Here is a 23,989-nt window from a genome sequence, read left to right as displayed (position 1 = left end):
TTACGTATTTCGGTACATTTTTTCGGCGTGAATATGAGTTCCACAAAATGTAGCGATCGATCGATTTTTCGAAACGACCGAAGGTTACCGCATCTCTGATTACGAAAAAATGAACGTATCCCAGTGAATGTAAAATTCTTCTGAAGCCATAAAATTATATTATACATATTATTACGCAGAAATCGATGAAAGCGGTTAAGCACCATTAAATTCTCACCGTATCTTCGTCCGAAAATTATCGACAATTATTATCCCTGTAGTGTATAACAAGTTAATAGCTTCACGTACTTAGAACCGAAATATTTCCTGATACTCGAGTCCTCACATTGAACTGTCAAAAAACGAAAGTTCTGCCGAGAACTTCAATTCCTCATTTAAGCCCCGCAAGGTTTTGTCATATCATTGCGCAATACCGTACGACGTGGTTTGAAAACCTCTGCAATACGCCGAAGGCTGAAAGATGCAAAAGGCGACCACACATGCAGTGTATAAGTGTTATTATTGCGCGAGAGATGCTTTGTAGCGATGAAGAGAACGTCTCGAAGGATCATCCTACCTGCATCGTACCTCGTGTCGGTCTCTTGAGAAGCGCCGCATCGAATAACCCGCGAACCGTTGTCATATAGTTCCAGAGGCGCAAATATTATTGCAGGATTACCCTCGAGGTGTGTCGTAAGAAAACTGCAGCATCGCGGTAGGTCCAGAGGCGTTCCCGCATATTCGAGATCCTGAAAAGCCTGAAAAGTCCTGAATTTCGTGACCAAATCGAAGCCTGAGAGGAAACGAGGGTGGAATAAGAAAAGACGCGCATTCCGATTACGAGTCAAATCAATTAGTATTTAGTAGGGCATAAAGAGTGCGGTTTAGTGCTGCGATTAATAGGAGCGATAGCTGCGCGGATCGAGGATCGGGTCACCGGTTGACTCGGTTAGGTCGACCGATCCTTCCAAGTCTTTGATTTTAGGACCCGCATGTGGGCTGAGGCTGCAGCCCAGTCCGAGGAGTCTTTTTTCCCCATAGAACGCATGACTTACCAGTGAAATTGAGGTGTCGACGTGGAAACTAACGTCTCTTGCCTTCTCGTGAAACAATTAAAATATCTCGCAGGCCTCGCGGGTCTCACCCTTAATTCCGTACATGGAATTCGACTGAAAAATGAACCCTTTGACCGTCGTCTGGTACCAGGTACAATCAAAACTCGACAGCCCTCACTAGCTTCGATTTATCGCTCGTATACTTAGACGGATCTCATATTATCCTCAGTGTATGCGCTAACTAAGCCTGAATCCTCAAGGGCTCGGAGATCCTTGCGGCCCTTGTGCGTCTGATTTCAATTGCATCGGTGCACCTGTTACGTTATTTATCCTTATCCTTAAACTCGAGCCGTGACACAATTGCCCACAAATCACGAAACTTCTCTAGTTGATTTGTAGATTACGAGGGCAGAGGGAACTGAAATCGATCTATTCATTGATTTCGTTACGAGATAATCGCATATCGAGTATTTATTGAATTTTTTATATTCTCAAGTTACAAAGCACAATTTGAAAATGTAAAATGTTTCAATTATTAACAACAGATTTCAATTCGTTCAATTTTACTTTTCATTTAATTGGGACGACAATTTTATTTTAGTAATAAATTTGATAACTTTCTTAAGACTATCGACTGTCCAATGTCCTTAAAAATTTCTGCTATCAATTTAATTCTTCATTCCCAATCTCGTCGCACGTCATCGTACGGTTTCAATGTCACAGTCATGAAACTTTACAGTCCGCAAAAACTCGACGACGAGCGAATATCTATTTCGAACAATTTTCGTTGTACTTCTTTAATTTAAAAAAAAATTTTTTGCTTCCCACGTGTTTTATACAAGTTTTCAACCTCTGGTACCCTTCGCTCCTTGGCTGGGTAAAAGGGTTCCGGCAATGGATTTCGACGGGGATTGGGCGAGTCGTTGCACGAGGGGACAGCTGCGCGTAGATCGACGTCCTAGTCGTCCCCTGAATCGGGGTTCGGTGCAGGTTCGGTATGCCTAATTAAATAGCGCTCCGTATTTAACGGTATATAGGAAGGTATACACACGCTGCACAACGTGGCCGTCTCCTGAGTCCTGCTGCAGCGCTGGGAATAGGACGGGGTCTGCAGGTACATTTTATTACGTCATAACGCGGTCCAGGAGGTGATGAGACCCGGCAATCTACGCCTGTGTGGTCCGCCTATCCTTCTTTAAATTATTTTACCAGAGATCGGGAGAATTTCGACCTTTATTTCAAATTCGTTCGTTTCTTCGCCGCTCTTATTCGCTTTCTACAAAATATCGTTCCCACACCTACCGCACGTTTTCAAAAGTTGGCTTCTTGTTCCCGAAAACTCGGCGAATCGGTTCACAGCCTTGCAAGTTATACCGCCTTTGCTTCTGCTTAATAACAATTATTCTTCCGTTTCAATTCTTTCAATTTATGTAACGTTACGACTCTGTACCGCCTGAACTTAGCTGTTCTCTCCTGACCACAAGCTGATTAAATGAGGTCTTAGGGCACCGCAACGAACGTTATACCCCGTTTATGTTACGTCGTAGACCCGTAATAACTAAGCTACCAAGTAATGGAACTCGACTTGCTTTCATACAGTTGCATTAGTTGTGTGTCACAACCGTGTTTCTATGTAGAAAAGCCTCACGCGCAGTTCCTCCACATTCGGTGCATAACTTACAATCTTGTACCTACATGTATGTAATGCAATTGCGAAAGAACTTGCGGCCAGCCGCGTGTAATATATAAAAGTACACTCTTTCAACCTCCTTACTTGTCTATGACATCCTGTTTCCGGTAGAAATCATCTCGAGAAGATACTTTTACACTAGATAATAAAAGAAGTGGTCATCACGATTTGCCTGAAATTTATACACACGTTTTTACATATCTGTTAACGCGGAAAGCAAAATGCCTGAAAATTCGTGAAAGACGAGAGAAAAAAATGCAGGTGATGCTGGTGCGAAGAAGAGGAAGAAGACGAGAAGACGAGGAAAGGCAAAAGCAAGAGCTAATTCCTCTCCATAGCGCAGTGGGGTAAGTAACCTTCTTGGGTACCGATAACGCTGAGAAATGTTCTCTTCGCCTCCGTTTCGTGCAAGTTGTGGTTCTGCGCTGCAGTTTGTTGCCCCAATTTCGTTTTTTCGAGGTCCTTTCGCCCCTTTGAATCGCGAAAGAATCGAGCCTTGGAAAATCTCGTCAGATTTATCGGTGTAAATTCTTTCTATATCGATACTGACGTCGGTTGATTCGTCGAGAACTACAGCGCGTCGGATCCTGAGCTGTGCAAGGCTCACGGAGTTGCAGGCAAACAAAGGATTCCAGGCGTCGTTCTATGATTTACACTTCGGGGTATAACGCTCGCTGCGTTGGTGGCAGGTAGTTGCTGCGCAAACTGCACCTCTTCCTCGCTTAGAGGTATAATACAACAGGTACCCACCTAATACTGCGCAATTTTGCATAGTCCGCAGGTTCCTTAAATAAGCTTTCCCTTTTCTGTGACCGTGCAATAAGGTCCCAAGGACCGGGAGTTGTCACCTTCGGTAATTAAGCTCGGTCCTAATTCCCGCCCTTCCCTCCCCTGCAAAACCACCTCGTGTACCTGCAGACCGTCCGACCTTATTTTATTCCTCGACTTCTTCGTGTTTTCCTTGTTCGTTTCTCGGCTTCCGAGTCCATCCTTAATTTTGCCTTTTTTTTTTTAAGTCTTTCGGCTGGCTATATTGTAGTAGATTATTTTACGCATAAGGTATACACGTATGTATGCGAAATTCTCCGCAGGGAGTCGAAACTTCAGACTCGTTTGGTCCAGATCTGTGGCGATACCGCGTTCGTGACATGCTTCGAAAATGATCGAACGAACCGATAAAAGATTTTACACTTCGGGTAGTTCGGTCACGTTAACGGAATTGAATTCTTTATTATGTAAAGAAAGTTGGTGGATCTATTTTTCATTATCGATCCAATTCGTTACACAGAGAACGAAGAATGAATTTAATTTCTTTTTTCCGCACAAAGAAGGAGGAAAAAATGTGCATACACAGCTTGGGGATAAGTAAAAACTTTATTTTTAACATTCTCAGCATATTATTTACACACATTTATTTATTTGTCAAAAAAATTTCATCTTGGACAGAAAAATTTTTACAAATCGGTGTCAAGTCAGTATATTTTGCGATTAATCCTCTGCTTGTCCACACAGCTGGCCCGGGTCCAGAAGTTCTCAACAAGCTGAGAGGAATCTGAAAGGACAAAAAGACAATCTTGAACTTCAGTTTACATTTTTAATCAAGAAGTTTAATATAACGTCGTCATATAAAGATAGAAACTCCTATTCAAAACGCTTCGCATGTCGCACGACATCACACGTATGAAAAAAAAAAACAAAAATATGTTACGAATGAATATGAAAGCAAGAAAAAAACTGAAACTAATTAACAAAGTGTGATAAAAGGAAGTATTACGGTCGAGACGCGAGGCTGTGAAGTGCGCGCCGATTTACGTGTGTGACGTTATACCTCAAGGTAGGTAGATTGTATATGTTATCCTTGCACGCGTGCATACGTCGTATATATGCGTGTCATGCGTACCTATATGCGTGCGTGGGAAGAGGCGAGGCACGAATTGAGAGGGTGGTAGGTGAGAGGGAAGGGAACGGGAGGGGTGGAAGTTTGAGGCAGCAATTTATTCGAATCGTGCTGTGGTACAAATAATACAAGGTATAATGTTGAGGTAATATAATAGCTCCGCAGCTCGTGCAATACTTGTCCACATATATAAAACTGCACGTAACTGCATGCGGACGTGCAGCTCAGGCGATGCAACGGAGATAGTGCAGCAGTTTGAAAAAACAAAGAGCGGGAGATGATAGGTAGGAATACCTAATCGAAAGCCGATATTGATGATAATGGAATAATTGATTGTTATCGTGTAACATGCCTTAAATTTTGCTTTTTCCTGGACTGTTGTCTTTGCACGTCGAATTCGCGTCCCTAATATCAATTCGGCTATCATTCCCTCTCTCCTCATTCATACACGCGATTAACTCTCTTGCAATAAATATTTATAATCAATTTCGCGACAGTGTTCAAGCACTTTTTAACCCAAGCGTGCAACGTCTCTACTCGCTCTGGATCGAACAAAGTACAGACGTTGCGTGTCCAACGTCTCGGACGTCTCGCGTGCCATATTCGTATGTGCGAATAACATCGCGAGACGTTGTAAAATCACTACGCGAATTGCACGTGCGGTGGTGCTTGTGTGAGAGTGAGTCGCATAATCTGTGCAGTGCGAGGGCCGCGGTTTGATTCGGCTCGGTTAGTTCCCTCGCAAAAGTAATAGACAACCGTTTCATCTCTAATGTTGTGTAAGTGACGTTAAATAAATAATTATGGATTTCACTGCCGCGGCTGAGTAAACGGTTCACATACACGTATTATGTATATATATGTATATGTATGTATACACAAACTCTGACGCAACGGTGTAATTATATTGTCAATGCGTCGAGGCGATATGAAATCTTCATTACATTATCAAAAGCTATAAATTTTGCTTCTTTATATAATTCCGGTTTCTTCTTTAAGGTCTCTGCGTAGTTTTGTTTTGTCGGAAATTCCACCCGCGGGATTTCCGTAATAACGTTATACGTATTTAGGGATAATCTGACAATTGTTGAAAAAAATTCCGCGACAATTGCGGTGAAAAGTTGTATCGACGTGCGATAGACACTATTTGTTTACTCGTTTAACTAGATTATCGTTTGTAGCATAAGGAAAATTAATAAAAACGGGGGAAGGGAAGGGAAAGAAAAATAAACATACCGTACATGGTTGCGGTTATAATTACTTTGTTTATTCAAATGTTTGATAATCTCGTATACGGCGGCCTCAGTGATCCCCAGCGAACGGAGCGACTCGGTCTTCAAAGCCTCGTCAATCCGTCCGTGGAAGCTGATTCTCGTACTTAAAACAGTATTATAAAAGCAGTTTAAAGAGCATCGATAAAGTTTTTCCCACTTTCCGTACAAGTCAAGACTACATACATAATCAGGACAGCAGGTCCGCTGACTCAGTGAACTCCGTGCTCTATGCCGGCCATGAACTGCGCGCTAGCATAGAAGAAGAAGAAGAAGAAGAAGAAGAAAAAAAAAAGAAAAAGAAACATCGATATAATAATGATAAGGATGTGGAATCGTCGGACTGCATCAAAGCATATATATTGGCATGAGCAAAAACCTGAAACGAAAAACTTGCAAGTAAGTATGATGCGCCGGTGCTAATAACGGAGCAATTAGAAATCGATTTCGATCTCGATCTCGATCCCGATGTTGCGGCAAATGAGAGGAGCGAAAACGTGCGTCCCGTCGAGCCGCGCGTCGCGGAGTGAAGTGAAGTCGAATCGAGTGGAGTCGTCGAGTCGTGGAGTGGAGTCGGGAGTCGGGAGTCGGGATCGACGTGGAAAGAGCGAAGGCACTGCGTCGACGGTAGGTTGTAGTAGGTAGGTAGTAAGTAAGGAGGGGGGATCGGACTCGCGCGCCCGGCCAGCGCCGAGTTTAGTGGTGGGTGCCGTGTGTGCCGGCAAACTTACTGGTTGGCAGTTGGCTCACCGATCACTCGCCTAACCCTAGCCTCGCTAGAGCGCCTACCGAAAATCAGTGATCCCCACCGAAGCCCGGGGAGAGTCAGTACGCGTTCAACCGTGATCACAGCAGCAGCACCAGCACCACCACCGGGAATTACAGAGTCCTTGCCGTCGTCGCCGAGAGTTGTTGTTGTTGTTCTTCTTCTTATTCTTATTCTTATTCTTATTCTTGTTGTCGCGTGGTGTGTGCCTCGTCGGTTGTTTCCCTCCTCGCGAAAAATACGAAGAGAAAAAAATAAAAGTAAAAAAAAAATAAAAAATAAATGAAGAACGGAAAGAAGGGAAATTCTTTCTCGTAACTCGGTGTTGTTGTTGTTTGGTTTTTTTTTTTCATTTTTTTTTTTTTTTTCTGGCATTACTTTTTCTCTCAAAGGATTACTTGAATTGTCGTTTTATTGTTTTTTTTTTTTCTTCTTGTATCAATTTACGAGTGCGTCGTACGCTTCGGATTTTCTTTACCCCCCCCCCCCCCCCTGCCGCCAATTTTTGCACAGTGTCTAACAATAAGTGACCTGATCCTTTTCTCTTATCACGTTCTCTTCGCCGCCAGTCTATCGCGGGAGTTTAGATCGCGTTTGAAATCGGTGTGGAAACTTCGCAAGTAACTCGGTGGTTGTTGATCGTGGGCGAAGTTGATTCGGTGATTGATAAGACAAAGAAAAGAATAAGTAAAACGAGAAAGATGCGATACGTAAATGGAGAATGAAAAATTTTACGAATCAGCGATGGAAATGTTTCGTGTACGTGGAATAATTGTATCGTGGTAGTGGTTTCTTTTTGTTGTTTTGGTTGAAAGTAATCACTCAATGAGTATATATAAATTGACATGTTGGAATGATGTTTAAAATTTTTGTGAAATTAATCGTTTTAAATGGAATGGAAAGAGTAATAAGACGAGAAACATCGACCTGTGATTGATGCTGATGATTTCTTTTATTATGTATTACTGTTCTTTTCATCGAGTGGATTGTTTTCGTCTTTGCTATAATAAAACTACATTGTTTGTGAACGACGGCAAAGACGGGAAATAAACAAACGAATAAGTTTTACAAGGAACGTGTTACAAAGATAATATTGATCTTCGTTTCGAGAATTGTGCAAATGTGAGCCCCGATTCGATGTGGATTAAATAATTAACGTATTACGTGAATCTTTATGCATACGCACATGCATACCTGGGATTGAATAATCATCTTTCGTTACAGTTCTGACAGTGAAAGGATACTAGTGGTGATTGAAAATAAAAAATAAAAAAATAGAAAGAAAAAAGAAAATTAAAATAATAATCAATAACAGTGCGCCGAACTTGGTATTATAAAATATAAAATGAGGGAACAGTGTGACGTCGACGTTGTGTTTATTACTATCGAGTATTATCGAAATTTCTTTGCGATAAGAGAGATCACGTGCAACGATTGAGAAGTTTTATTTATCATCGTGAAACCGGGCGAACACGTGGAGAGGATTTTTAAGAGGGAAGGAATTGGAAGGATCTTCGTGTGAAAACAGGGACGAAAATCGATTGTATATCCGTTCCCCACCCTTCTTCAGCCAACTTCAATCCGCAATCGCGTGGAATCGGTATGAGACGGAGAAACGGATCGGTGGGTAAAAAGGAACACTGCTAGACGGTATTACGCAGGCGCGATTCACGTGTCGGTGAACAACACGGGTTGTGGAAATTAATGTAGAGCGGAAAATGGGAGGGAAAAATCCGTTTGTATTTTATTCGGCCACCCCTAAATAGTGCGTGCAGTGAGACGAGGAAAAGAAACAAGAAAAAAGAAAAAAGGAAGGATAAAGTGCGGATGATATAATATATATGTTTATTATTATATACATATCACAAGCCTGACGGATAATTATTTATTACGCATTGCGAAGAGCGAAGAACCGGCAGTGAGGAGGAGAAACAGAGCTCTTCGAAAAAGCTTGAAAGATTAGCTTCGACCCGAGTTGCTTTTCCTTCCCCCCGAGACTTCTCCGTCGGAGGTGCGAGCGTTAAGACGTCTTTCTACCACTGCTACCCGAAAGGGCGACGGAGAATAAGGGCGGTACGTCATCGATGTGCGGTTTTTGAAAGCAGCTTGGAGGCCAGCCCGACGCAATGCGTCGACGCTGCTGACGCAACGCGCCTGGATGCGTCTCACTCTAAGCACGTGAGTCTATTTTTTTTTTTTTTTACTTCTTTATAGTTTGGGTACTTCGTTTTACATTAATCGTCGATTACGAAACGAGGAAGATGGCAAACATCGCCTAATTTTTGAGCTTCAACGTTTTCGCCTTGTTGCCAAGTCGAAAGAGATGCTTGCTTGTGAGATTGAAGTTACCTACATGATTTTATATTACTTCAACTTCGTAAATCGTTGCGAAGCAAGATGTATATATATTCACTGATGTCTTGAGAACTTAGTTTCTTCGAAATGAGAAAAGTCGCGAGCGAGTAACACGAGGTAGCATTGTCTCCGTAGAAGTTTGAAGACAATAATTCAATCTTTGTTGTCTTTGACGAAGCTGAAAACTTGCGCGATTGCGTATTTTCACCGTGTTTCTGGCCGCCATTGAAAATCCACCTTTTACGGTGTGAATTTGAATGCAGTGGTTGCATAACGGTACCCTTTGCGGGTTGCAGGGGTTCTCAACGACGGTTTTCGAGCCGGTAGGACCCGGCGAAAGTCAGGTCGAGCAACCCCGCGGGATTTCGGGTTCCGAAGAGGGAGAAAAAGGAGATAGATTGGGGGATGCAATTGTAACGAGGCGTGCTACTTGTAGTTTGCGCATTATATGACAGAAAGAGACGAGAGAAGATGTAAAAGAATAGGACAAAACACTTGGGGGGGGGGGGATAAAAGTGGGCACGAGGAAAAAGGCAAAAAATTCACTGAAAGAAAGTCGAAGGAAGAGAAGAAAAGGAGAAACAGCAGCCGGTCGTCTCTTAATCCGCTTCTTTTTTTCGGGTTAGAAAACGAGAAGTCGGGGTGCTGCGGGCTTTTCCGTTCTTTTCTACTGTTCGTAATTTCATGCCTCGAATTCATGCATCCATGCGTGCATCGTGCAGGGGAGACGCGTTTCTCATTCACCCCTTTATTTCTCACACCATACATCAGGATCTTAGCCCTCCACCACCCTCCCTCCCTCCCGTAGTTCGACCCTTGCATTTCGAACGATACCCTGTGTTGTTGTACCCTACAGTCGTCTGGATCGAAACTTTCCAAGTGCGTTTGAAAATCCTTAGACTTTAGTCTCACTTTTTATTGTTTCTTCAAAGTTATTCCATGATGGTGAATTTGGTTTTTCCCAAAACTTGAAAACAAGGGAAAACGAGAAAAAATCGATAAGTAACATTTTCAAAATAAATTTACGGCAGTTGATTTTGTACTTTGCGAAAATACAATTTGTTCTAAGAATACTCCGTTACTTCGACGTTAAGAACTTCAATATTACGAATTATTATATATGTCTGAACTAAATTATAGTGAAATAGTGAAATTATTTTTTTTCGACACGCAGTTTTCACATCGTGTTGATTAATTTTTGTCGTGAATACGAATATTATTAGCCTTCTCCTGCAAGCCCTCTTCCTCGAGAGATTTTTTAGTCCTGTTCCCGCTCTGCTCAAGGATCGTAATCCCTCAGCCGTGTGTTTGATCTGCCGATAATCCGCACGCAGGCTCCTTTGAGCCGAGACAAAGCCGTTTCTTTTATTTTCTTATTCACGCATTCATTCGTTCACTCGTCGACCTGACTGACTGCAGTTCTCGCGGTTATATTACAACCCCTTCGAAAATACTCTGAAAAGGGTCTGGTTGGCTCCTTTCGACAAGGTTCTCACCGATATTGCGGACGTTGCACTTTGCAGACGACGACGCAACAATTCGTTGCAATCCTTCGATCGTAACATGTCGGAGTCTTACACCATATATATATATATAATATTCATTCACAGAATGTTCGTTTGTTTATTCATTAACATTGATTTTGACAATTCAATGATTAATATTATCTTAACGTAGTTGATTATTTATTTTAACTGTTATTCATTGCAGTATTTTTTAAGTCGTGTAAAAGTTTTGAGCTTTGATACAAGCCGACTTCTAAACAATGTATTTCTGTTCAATTCTTGCATCGAAAGTTGAATGAAACCGATATTGTGATGATATATATATGCAGAACTTAATGATTCCGTTATGTTAATCGATTCATAAAAACTGGATTTCGAATAAATATACGTACGAAATTATTGCAATATGACTATTCCCACCTCGCTGTAAATGATGAATTGCAATAAAGAGAGCAAAATATATCTCCCGTCAAATGACGAAAAAACATTGATGCCGCGAACATTGAATCCAACGATGCCGAAGTTTGATATTGTAAAATTTTTATCGTCAAAAAGCAAAGAGAGTGTATATAATCCGTTAATAAAAATGAGCGGTAAATAATGCAAATAAAATCCTTATTAAATTTCACCATATTACCAAACAACAAATATCATTCCGTAGGAAATATACCAAACTATTAGACAGATAAAAAATAACCATCCATAATTTAGCCGTAGTATTGTGCAACAAATATTACTCGGTAAGAAATTAACCGGATTATTAAAGCAGCATATAATCCATAAATCTGACCACATTATATAGCAAATTTACCTAATTATTAAAAATTAATACCTTCAAAGCTGCCGGCGACGGGAAGGAAGGAGAAGGGCAGGGAAGGGGGAAGGATCGAGGCGTCGTAGATATACATATAACAGTTTGATTGTGAGAAGCACGTAAGCCTCTGTGTACGGAAAGAAGTTTACTCAGTTTACTCCGCCCACGCCCCGAGGTTGTGAGGATGCAAAGCCTCGTTCGCTGCCCGCGTGCAGTTGGTACGTAGGTACGTAGGTACGTACCTACCTACCTTGTACATACCTACCTACAGGACTCACAATCAGTGTCTTACCAGCCAGCTTGCCTGTACCTATGCACATACAGGCTGTGCGGTACGTGAACAAACAGATTGGCTCAACTTACTTTTACTAACCCCCTGCCGCGGTACTTTCCCATGGCGTGCGACTTTACGACGCTTACCGGTACCCCGCCTCCACCATACCCTCCTCCTCCTTCTCCTTCTCTCTCCCTTCCCCCGCCGTCTTCCCTCTCTTTGTACCTCCTATAATCACGCCGCAATGCACCTGCTGCTGCTGCTGCTCTTGCACAGCCGCTGCATTGAAGGTAAACGCTTTTGGTCACTTCGGAGTTATGGAAAATGGGGGTGAAATTCTTCGCAGATGTAAAACGCATGGTCTCCAGTTGATATTAATTTTACGGTTTTATTTCGTAAGAAAGCAGCCTGATTTTTTACACAGAACAGAAGTTTGATTAAATAACGTTTTTTTTTTAAATACTACTGTTTTAGCATCTATTGACATTAAGTTGTATTGAAATTCTGGTAAAAATTTTTTGTCTTTGTTTTAGGAAAATTAAATTTGAACATATTCATTTTTCAGTGTACGTGAGTTTTTGGAATTAAAACATGTAATTGTTTGTTTGTTTGTGTTTTTTTCCCTACGTGAGTGAGTAATCGTTATTCTACTGAGTCAAATCGAGAGAGACATTGATTCGTTTGAAATCGCGATCAACAAATCAGATGGCAATGAGATTTGTAAGTATGTGATTGACGTTTGTAATCCTCTGAAATCGTCGTGGAATTACACAGATGTTAGATCTCAAGAATGAGTCGCCAATCGATCGTCGAATCACTTCTTTCGTTTTATATATTTATTTTGTTTTATTTGCTCTTTAGTTACCACTCTTGACAGGGAAATTCGTGTGTAATTACACAATACGTTATCGAAATAAAACAAATAGTACATGTAATTACGATTCTCGCATAACTCGTATTATCAAATTCACTTGGTTTAAAACTGATTTCGACCAAACTAGGCGTGTTTTGTTTATTCCGTTTTTGTATTGCTCGCTCTCGAATTTAACAGGATCGAAGTTCCTAACGTTATCACATCGAATTATTTAAAAAAAAAAAAAAAAATTGGTAATTGGCAACTTGAAGATTGTCTGAAATTCCGTAATTTATAATTGAAGCAAAGCTTAATCTACTCATCACATTACGGAGACTAAACCGCTTCAAAATTATTCTAAAATTGTAAGTAAATGCAGGATTTCGTTCAGATCTTTTGCGTCAACGTCAACGTCAACGTTACTCAATTCAATCCTCTTGAATTTGATACACTTTCATCATTTTTTCTTCGTCATTTTTTGAAAACGTAGTTTTACCCCCTAAAACGAACGACGATATTTCCCTCGCATATAAATATCTTCGAAAGAAAATTGGCGAAATTCGCACGTCAAAGCGACCTGCCGACGACGATGACGTTGCTGCAGCAACAGCAACAGCAACGGCAGTATAATCATTGACGTAGGTACGGTTTTCTCTCGGCCTTACGCCACGACGCCACCCATGTCAGGATGAAGAAGCAAACATTGTAAATCCTGAACACATGTGCTAATATATGATGAATAATAACAGCGAACACAAGAAATATTTTAGCGTTACGTTTATACTCTTCATGTTCGTCATCGGTGCTTCCTTCTCTCCTCTCTCGCTTGATAAACCGCGGCTTCCACTCAACATCGTAAGAAGACCAGTCGCGCCAAGCTTCGTTAGAATATTGCTGCATGTACCTCGTGCAGGTACAATATTTCCTTTCTTGTATATTCAGAGTCCTCTTTTTCCTTACTTCAACTGCGTCTGTCTTTTTAAAACACGAATACATTTTTCGTTTTTCATTTCAATTTGGATTATTAGTTTTCACGGTCTCTGCAGCATTGTTTTATTTTTACGGTATGTTGCATTGAAAAGTCCACTTTTTGTGGCAGTTTTCGTTCCGTAAAGTGAAGCTTTATATACGGCAGCGAACAAAGTTGCGGAATAAAGTCTTTATTCCGCAGTTTTGATGCGCGGTTCGAAGTGCGCATCCCAAACTGCCTTATAAAGTAGCTTCGTCGAACAGATCGCGATATAACCTCACTCTTCGTTTTGCTTTTCAATGCCCATACCGTAAAAAATATTGTACGTGGCATGCCCGTAAACCGTTTTTTGGCTCGGATAATTTCAGTACTCGCTTCCGGCTCGCCTTCAGCTCGTCCTGAAATCTTTATCCTTGCCAAAAAAATGCTATTTCGTTCCAATTCGATGATTTTCTTAATTATCCCTTCTGGGGGTGGTGGAAGTTTTATTGTATTCTACAATTACATCTTGGGGGGGGGGGGGGGGGGGGGGGGGGGTAGTAGCAGTAGTGGTAGTAGTAGAATCTTATTTTTATTTTTTATTGTATTTTTTACGCTTTGGTTTACGTTTTTGGGACGAAGCATTCAGACGTCTGAAACGCATGTTCGCCCTTCTTATCATCGGAAGTACCTACACTCGTTATGTACTCTTCGCACTTGTAGTCTGTCGGGCGGTGTTGCAGTTTTATAATGTCTCCGCTGTTACAGAAGTGCAGAGTGCAGCAGGCAGGGTTGGAGGGAGGGAGGGAAGGGGCGGTTGTTGACTCGGGGATACGTGGTTCAAGATTAATTATATTTACATTCGCACGGTTCTGCAGCTCCGCACGCTGCGTAAAACGGGTGCGAGGCGTCCACGTTGCTCTGGAATTCGCTCTCGCGTACTTGAGAAAGGAAAGAAAAAAGCATAAATAAAACGAGGAAGAGAAAAAAAAGACCAGCAAGAAAGAAAGAATACAAAAATTACATTTAACACCCACGCATGGTTGAGATGAAGTTGATTCAAGTCTCGCTCTTATCTGCGCAGCCTGAATTACCGCGGTTTTTCTCACGCCAAGTTTTTTCATCAAGACTTCTTGCTTCGGAGAGATTTCGTAATTTTGCGCAACTCATTCTCGATCGTCGTACCTACGCTTAGAGAATAATATCTACGTCACCGAATCGCAAATGCGAAACCTACCACCACGTACGTTTAGTTGTTCATCGTCCTATCGAAGTTAGTGACGTTTATCGTAACGATTCATACTAAGGAAAAAGCGTTTTGTTTCAAGTTAATAAAGTAAAACACATTCGTGTTTCGAAATCTTAGTTCCTTGAAAATCATTTTAAATCAAGGAAATGGTGATCCCCCCCCCCCCCCCCCCCCCCCGTGTTTCTTTGCGATAACGTTACTAACTTCAAACGCGTTATAGTTATAGACTTCTATGGCACGCAGAGAAGTTTGCCGGGTTGCGATCTGCGCAACCCGGGTTTTGAATTACCTTCATGCGTGTTTGAACTGCGGTCACTCTCGCTCTGCACTCTCGTTCAAGAACCAACCTTATACCTGCCTATTACTTTTCTACATGCATGCACACGTAGATTACTGCTGCAGCTTTGCTACTTCTGTACTTCATCTCTTTCCCGATGTATTTAAATTCTAGAGAAGTCGCAAGCCTGCAAGCGTTACGTTACTTTACCATCGTGTTAGATCGCTCGTGGCACTGTTAAAATATAATGGATTGATCTGAACACCTGCATTTCGTCAAATTTTAATACGAATTTGTAAGGGGTGTGAAAAAATAATCAATTAATCTTACTAAGAAGGGAACAGAATTTAATAAGAAGAATCGGATGTAAGATCGATTGAATAATTCGAAATTGGAAATATTTTGATTCTGGTCACAAGTTTGGCGAATAGAAAGATAAAAAAAATTTGATAATTTTATTAAATTTAAAACTGTGAGAAGAAAGAAAATCAGACTTGCTGTAACGAAAGTAATACATATATATTCAGGTAATCATGGATCACGGATCGATCGATCGATGCGGTTTTCAACTCTTGTAATAAAATAATTTCCTCGGCTACTTTCTATTCGAGATTAGACTATCCGAAGCAAATAGCTCGAGGGATTAATGTATCAGAGGAGGTGCCGCAGGTTTTACACTGCATTAATATGTACAACCTAATCTGTATGTATTTTGTTGAACGGTGTATGCACACGCCTTCTTATATATATATATAAGTATATTACATGTATGCCACACGCGCTTCCATGTAATAACCCGTAATGTTGAAAAATAATTTGCTTTACATATATATATATATATATATATATATATATATATATACGCACACGTGATATCGAGGCGTAAAGTAAACCAGCGCATTAACACATTCGTACATTTACAGCACACGCGTGTATATATGTATTTTTGTAGAGGTACAGTAACTACCTTATACCTTATCCCTTATATATATATATATATACCTTGTATAACGTAAGCGTAAACGCTCTCGCAGCACGATTCATTATCATATCAAGTTATACTACATATACTGGCGCGTTGTCAAATATCCCCGACCGTAATCGATAAATGTTGCACCTAGCTATCTTACACGCGCCTAGGTATAATATAATAATCGGGCCCCGAATCGAACAACGCCTGCAGTTAGTAGTTTCCCCATCGTCGCAGTTAAGACACACACATGGGACGATGGTCGTGATCATCGGCCCCGCCTAGACATGCTTATGTACCTCTAATTCCGCTGCTGCATTAGACCCATCTCGCTTACGAAAGCTGACAAATGCTTGAAATGAAAATTGGACGGGAGTTGAAATAAAAGTAAAATTCTTCCAAGTACTTCAAGTTTAAAAACCGGCGTTGAAAATCGGTTTCTTTGTGCTTTTCTTTTTTCTTTAGTGACAAAGTTTTTTGGGCAGATAAAATCGCAAAGACAAACAAAACTGTATCGTTTTACTTTTCGTCCAAATTCTGATGTTACTGAATTTTGCTGTTTGGACTAATATGAAGCCTGTTTGATCCGTCGTAATTTTTTTTTTCTCTTTCTTCTTTTTTACGAAACCAGCATTGTTTTACAAATTGATTCTATTTAAAAACCTAAAATTTCGTTCCGAGTAAAAATTTCGCTTCAGAAGTCAGAAGGGTAGACACTTGCGTGACATAATTCAGGATAATTTGCGGACATTTGAAGCTTCTCGCATCATCGTCTCTCGCGATTCGCACTCCGATAGAACGCCTTCGCAGGTAATAACGCGTTTACCTGTGTCCAGCTGAGCAGCAGCAACACAGCGATGCTGAACCACTGGACTACGGGTGGCCCGAGGTCAGCCAAGGTACTGCAGGTGTTATATACCTACGTTTTACCTACTCCGTCCTTCTCCTCGGTTTCCCAGGTTCGTTTCGTTCGCTGCACGAATGAACCAACGCGATCCTCGTCGTCGTCGTCGTCGTCGTCGTCGTCGTTGTTGGGTTTTCTAGGAAGCATTTGACACAAATACCTGTCGTAGCGGTTCTCCGCTTGCAGCAACAGCAACAGCAACAGCAGTAACCGATGATAGGTCCTCATATGATTGATGTGTTGATTTTTTTTTGCTCTTCATTTTTCCGTCAATTGTCAAACAGAAAATAGGAATAAAAATCACAAGGATTTTTGACGCTCATCTCGCGTTAACTCAAGGAATCAAAATTCATTCGATTTTGCGATCTATCTTGACGAAGGACTATAGACGGATAGAGATAGATGCATGTCACTACACTTGCAGGTCCTGCGTAGCTTTGATTGCAAGAAGCATCGGCCTGATGCGAATTGGATAATTTCGTTACACCGAATTTGATTCCTTGATTGGAATGCGATTCCACGATTGCATTTCACGTCTCACATATACTGACCCTCAGAGAATTTCGTCGCCAGGAATTTAGAACCCGATTATTTTTGTGAGAATTGAAAAAATTCCTACACTTGAAGAAAATTCAAGTTCAACGATTCTGTTTCAGAATATTGTCATATATATATACACCTTACACCTTAGTTTGAATTATTATCACCTATGTATTACAGAATTTATCTAGTAATTATCGCTTGTATAGATCCGGGAACCTCGGAGTGAAATAATTCCTATTCAATTAATCAATCATTACTAAAATTTCGGGAATCCCTGCGATGAGATAACAATCAGCTATATATTTGTATATATGTATGGGTATACAGTGTCGATGCAGACGTACCTAAAGCCATTACGTCGTCTGCGGGTAATTATCGAGGCAGTTAAACGGCCGGCTCTAGTAGGTGAGAGTGACGACAGTTCATTTTTGGGATATTCCGTTCTATTCGGGATGCTGGATCGCAAAGATTTCTTTAATATTATGTTTGGCGACGATTCATTATACACACCGAATAGTTTATAATGTTAATTACAAGTGTTACGGGTTAGCTGCATATATGACGAGTATACGTGCGTTCGTTATACCTAACCACTTCATTCGGTATAATTCGGAAGAATTTCATATGCGGTTATTTTCGTCTACTCGGCAATTTATCGACGCATATAATATGTACATACGCACAACAAATTATAATTTTATTTACAACACATATTTTCGCGTATACTTGCGAAATTGGACGTGTCCCGCAGGTTCTTCGAACCAACCTGACCGACCGACCGACCCACCGCCTTACTTGGCGCCTTTTACGCGCGCTCAAATAAAAAAACAAAACGCCGAAGATATGCAAATATATATATACATATATGTATATATAGAGAGAGTGAGAGAGAGAGAGAGAGAATATCTTGACTACTGTGTCGTCCAATTTGCGGTTTCAAGTGCCAAGTTATATGACAATTCAATTAATTCGCACGATTTATCGGATATACGGAGAAACCGGCAGTAAAATCGGATTCCGGTATTAAAAATTTTCAGAATTCCAACTCCGAAATCAATTTTTCAAAATCGCATTCTGGGTATGCAGATAACCGGTTTTCTATAATAATACTTGTTGAAAAATCGCAAAAAATATGCAATAAGTAAAATTTCGCTTTGTAGAACTGCACAGTTAGACGAACTTTCGTAATCGTTGGATACAATTTCTTGATGAGAATTGGCTGCGTCCGCGCATTTTCTGCCCGCGTATCCATCCGGTGTGGATTTCGTTTCGCGCTGCTACAGTAGTTGTTGCATTGTGTTGTGCGTTTGTACTTTACTCGTCGTTATTATTTCTCGTTACGTCGTTCAAGCTATTTCTGAATTATTTTCAGTTTCTTCTTCTATGATATTCTGGTTTTCTTCTCTCTCTCGCTCAGAATCGGCAATTCTCCCAGTTATTTTTGCCAATAATGTTGTGCTGCTCCGCACTTTGTTGAGTAATTCCGTGTAAGACGAATTTGCGAGTGCAAATATTGTGTAGTTTTTACAGGCCTATCTCTGCATCGTCTTCGTGGGCTTTTGTCTCACCTTTCTCAATTACTTGCCTAAATTGAAGTACATGTACTCACGCGTATCCGTCTCTTCAAGCCACTAGAAAATAAAATTTCATAAACAGAAACTAAGCGAATAAATATTGAAAGAATAAAAAGATTAAAAAGTAGAAGAGGTGGATGAGTGAAATACTGTGGAATTGTGAATGCCGGATATGACAGATAAATGCTTCGTTATTGTCATTGCAAATATTTGACAACATTAACGTTGTCTGTGCTATTTAGTACGGCTCAAAATTATCCTCAGGGTTAGTCCAGTACTGTAATAAAACGATACGGACATATTTTTTTTTTTTTTTACATGCTTTATGACTTTTCTTTAAAAAAAGCTTCATTATTCACAAGCAGAGATTTTAATTTATTTCTGTATTGTTTGTCGGCGAGATCACCGAGATTTATGATGATGGAATTAGGGTCTTCACGACGAGGCAAATTACTGTAAGATTTATGGGGAAGATTCTCTCGTGTGTTTTTGTATAATAATATAATATAATATGAAAACTAGACGATTGCTTGTCTGCGTGCGGTTATAGGTCGATGTCACAAGGTAGTCCTCGGTCCATATATCAACAAGTAACGTCCGAGCGCGAATGATCATCGATTGCGATATTTTATTTGCACTGCATGCGGAGGATCTAAATTAATACCTATTATACTGCGGCCTACAATTTGCTTATTCAACATTAAGCAATCACTTACTGTAATGTAATACCTACTTTGCGATTTGGCAAATCGGTACGTAACATTTCAGAGTGGTGTGAATACAGTGTTGGGAGAGCTGGAAGACTGACAGCAAGCCAACGAACAAACAACAAACAATAATAATAACCATCGAGTTTCGTGAAAAGCTTCCATGATAACGAAGTCGAACTATCGAGGAAGCGGATTAGCCAAATCTTTGACGTGAAATACTCTAAGAAAAGATGAAATCAGTTCTAAACCGCTTACGTGTGATTATTTCATGCGAATTTCATTAGTAAGAAAAAGTCCGAGATAGTTCCTGCGATTTATCGACTCTCCTCTCTGCGATTCTCTTTTCAGAAAAAGATAACCGGAAGTTTGTGCCTCGCCATCTTATCTCCGTTTCCGTATCATCAGCACTGATTAGAGCGCAGATTCTGCGATCTCGAACTCATCTCGTCCGTGCGATTAATCTTTTTGATCCAACAAGCATTCACCGAATTTCCCACTCTCTTCTCACCTGAGTAGCGCATGGCCTCTTAAAGGCCATTCGAAGAGCGCCAAGAGACGAGATAAATATGCAAAACATGGTTCATTTATACCGCTGGCGCTACCAGAATTACGCAATGCCAAATGAAATTGACCGCTGACGATGGATGTCGATTATACCTGCATGGATTAACTGTTATACCCACGCAATTTCGCACGCTGGTGAACGGGCCCCTCTCATCTATGGCCTCCGGCTGTCTTTGGTCATGGGTTTTTCGGAGTTGAGATAGTGATCGTAGACTTGGATCGAGGGAGCGATCTGCGGCGTTGGAACGATAATGATTCGATGTGAATCAGTGTCGAGCTAAGGCGCCAGTGATATGATACTAACCAGTGAATAATTGACATTTTTATACACTCGCGTTCAGATCACTCGAGCTTTCGTCTTCTCTAAGTGTTCAATTACCGGTTCCTTCACCCCGCAATTAACACGACCAGTCCTTGCATCACTCGGAGAATCGAAGAACAGCCGGAACGTAACGAGGATTTTGGACCGTTTGACGAACACTTATAAAGTCACTTTGCTTGTAGTATCGGGAATAAAGTGCCCTAACCTCACGGTGACAAACTCGTTGCCAGTCTGTCGATGCCTATCGTCGCTTGATCGAGCCCACTTAACTTTGATTCAATTAAGAAATCTCAACCGCACGTAGTTCGAAGAGCAGGTATCTATATATATCTTTGGATGAAACTAGACCATCACGCACTAGCGTATATAATTCCATTGAATGGATACCTGGAATAGGATACGAAGACGAAGCAGCTGGCAACCATAAAGCGGAAATGATGGTCACCGAGCAGATCAACGATTCGTTGACTTCTTCATCAGTGACAACATCCTCACTGATCCTTCCAATCGATGCGGCATATGGTGTCGTTCTCTCTTATCGTAGCCCGAAATCAATTCCATTCGGACAAATCGTTTCACGAGATATTCTCATCTCGGTGCTCTGATACTTTCGTTTCATTTATATATGACCCAATGCGTTCAGTAATTTGCGTAACGATTTCAGCTCTGCTCTATTCCTGGACGATCGTTGGATCGTCCTCGTTTTCATCTTTTGTCTTCCTTTTTTCAAATTTAATACCTTCGGGAATAATCCTGTGTGCTCTTTAGAGGCGAGCGAGTTTCGTGACGCGACGCGTCGCTTGCACGCGTTAATACACACATATACACGTGCCTATATCGGTCGGATCGTATCTTGATTGGTAAAACCTACATACTTATCGTGGTACAAGGTACGCGATAGAGTTGGTGCATGCAGGACGCGATCGGCGATTCGCGCGGGAGTCACTTGATCGTTTCTTCCTCGCTCGAGGATGGTAGTCTCCTTCTGTTCGGCATGGTGGTCGAGATAATTGCTCCTCGCTCTCGTGCACGGTTCAATTAAAAAGTCAATCAACCGACCCGCCCGTCCGATACAGATTCCACTCACACACACGTAACAGGCATGTATATTGACAGCGTTTGGGGATCCTGCGAGCCGTTTTTGTTGGCACTTTTACCCGGATCGATGTCAACTATAGGCTCAGCGATTTTAGATTCGGAAATACCGAGTGAGGTAATTGAATGAACATGGCTGTGTTGATAATACTATGAACCAGAAGAGTCTTGAACTAAAGGTTTAAGTTCTACTTGGTTTTTAGATTTCAACGCTTAAACGTGACTTTGAGAATGTGGTTTCAAGTGTTTCACCAGAATTCAATGATCTTTGGATGTCACGTAGGTACTTTGAATTTGCGATTTGATTTCGTGAGATTTCCATGGTCAAGAAACTCGCCAGGTTTCATGGAATTATTAGAGATACCTATTGCAAAGATATTCAACTCGTGTGTACATTACACTTATGGCGGATTTCAAGTGATTTCTATGAGCACTTCATGAAATTTTACGGTGTTTCTGACACTATTTTCAACAAGTGCTCTAAAAGTGGATTTCGTCAAAATAACGTGGGAACATGAAACTGTCAAAAAAAAGATAAAAAAAAATGACAAGAAAATTATAGATTTCTGCATGAGTATAAACTAGCACAGATTTTGAAAACTTAACGTAACGAAATATTATGAAAAAGAATCATTGCTGTAAAATTTTAGAATGGCTTTTAAGGAGTTGGCTTTTCATTATGATTTAGTGAATTTCAGACAGTTTCAGACTAAAGGTTCGAAGTAACGATTTTTCCTGAACATGCATTATTACAGCAACGTTACTGACATCGACTTCATCATCATCATATGATGTATATCCGCCTCTACCGCACGACAGAGAGACCAAGTTAAACCGCGTGCAAAGAGAAAATGAGGATCGGTGGTGCTCGGATAAATGGACGGACATTAGCGAGCGTGTAAACACGACGGCTTCTCCTCGCCGCCATTAATTCTCGCCAACAGTTCGCTCAGCTCGTTCTTCTCTGTCCTTATCTCTTCCTCTCTTTATTCCTATCACTTCTTCCGTATTTCCCAACATAACCTGGCCTTACAGCAGGAAAATAATAATTGTATATATAATTCATTTCCTTCACATCACTCGACGCCGCCGCCTTTACCGTCATCTTTGTCAATCGTAGCAGATGCAACATTGGTCTAAAAAACGAAGATCTCTTTTTGCTCTTTTTTACACGGTGTTCATACCGTGGGCGCAGTAGCGTCCACTATGGTTGGATAACGAGAAGGTCGGTGTGTATCAAAGGCGACTACGCCATACGTAGAGAACGTCTTCTAAATATTTAGACCTCGAGAACTAACCTGCCCCAATCTTTTTCCGCTTGGTACACGCTGAACGCTGATCCGTTCGTTCCGATTACGTCACTGGATGGATCCATGCGCCCAGCGTAACGCGATTGAATTGAACCCCATTCACACTGAAAATAGTTGTCTGCACGAACAGAAACGGGGAGGAGAAAGAGAAAGAGAAAGAGAAAGAGATCGTTGCATATTGGTTACACGGATGGGAGTCACAGCTTATCGCCATTATTCTAGTGTTACTCGTTGTCGCTGCGATGGCGGTGTCCATTCGCCCCTCGACCCATCCTTGCATTACGGCATCTTGACATGTGATCCGAGCGATTGTCTCGCGTCCTGGTCCTCCTCCTTTTTCTTCTGATGAAGAAGAACGGGGTATCGGGAGTTCGACGTCCTCCTCCTCGGTCACGCTGTCGTGATTCTTCTTTCCTCCTCCGGTGGAGTCGGCGAGTTTTAGTTGCGACAAAATAAGAGACGGACTCGGCGTTTCTTCTCTTTATCATCCGACTTCTTGTCGTCGCGAGTTTCTGGTCAGCGGTAAAAGTTTCTCTTCTCTCACGGATCGAACCGAACGGAACGGAATGGAATAGAACGAAACTATACACGGAATGGCACCATCATCCAAGTTCTTGGCGACTGCAGGCTGAGAGAGAGAGAGAGGGAGGGCGAAAGTCGAGGCGATGTCCAACCGATTCTTGCGCTGTTCAGCAAAGTCGATTTGCAGTCTATATTTTAAAGTTGAACGAATGACTGTGCACCTTTGCATGGTGCGATCATAGTTCAGAAAAGGTGTTGGTGTTAAATGGTCCCAACACTTACCACAAGAGTCTATGATCGGTTGAGTCCTGACTTAAAGCAGACGTAGGTGTTTTCTTGTTCTTGGTTCCTAATGTTCCTACATACGACACTCTACATTTCCAAAAAGTGCAAAGTTTCGACTCAAAGAATGAACCGGGCAGTTGGAAATAGCGGTTATCATTGCCATGTCATTCGCAGTCGGATTAATCGCAAACGATTTAAACTTTGAACAGTGGCCACCACCTTAGTGTCTATTTATACGTATATCATACCTCCAGGA

At 41.3% G+C, this 23,989-nt stretch overlaps 1 protein-coding gene across 2 annotated transcripts in view; it reads left to right on the top strand.

Annotated features, from left to right (window-relative positions):
• LOC124413331 (fibroblast growth factor 17) overlaps window positions 1-23,989 on the top strand; it is a 99,056-nt gene that overhangs the window by 38,057 nt on the left and 37,010 nt on the right. Inside the window, exon 1 of one of the 2 annotated variants that reach the window (XM_046893848.1) lies at window positions 8,692-8,836. The exons of the other annotated variant lie outside the window; for it this stretch is intronic. Within the exon in view, the coding sequence (XP_046749804.1) occupies window positions 8,817-8,836 (20 nt within the window). The 5' untranslated portion in view covers window positions 8,692-8,816. Of the gene's footprint in view, window positions 1-8,691; window positions 8,837-23,989 lie in introns of those variants that run through there. 2 annotated transcript variants of the gene reach the window in all.

The sequence above is a fragment of the Diprion similis genome, chromosome 12 (genome assembly GCF_021155765.1).
Source record: "Diprion similis isolate iyDipSimi1 chromosome 12, iyDipSimi1.1, whole genome shotgun sequence".
Lineage (NCBI taxonomy): Eukaryota > Metazoa > Arthropoda > Insecta > Hymenoptera > Diprionidae > Diprion > Diprion similis.
Note: the sequence above shows the minus strand (reverse complement) of the source record. Positions and strands in the feature narration are given on the sequence as shown.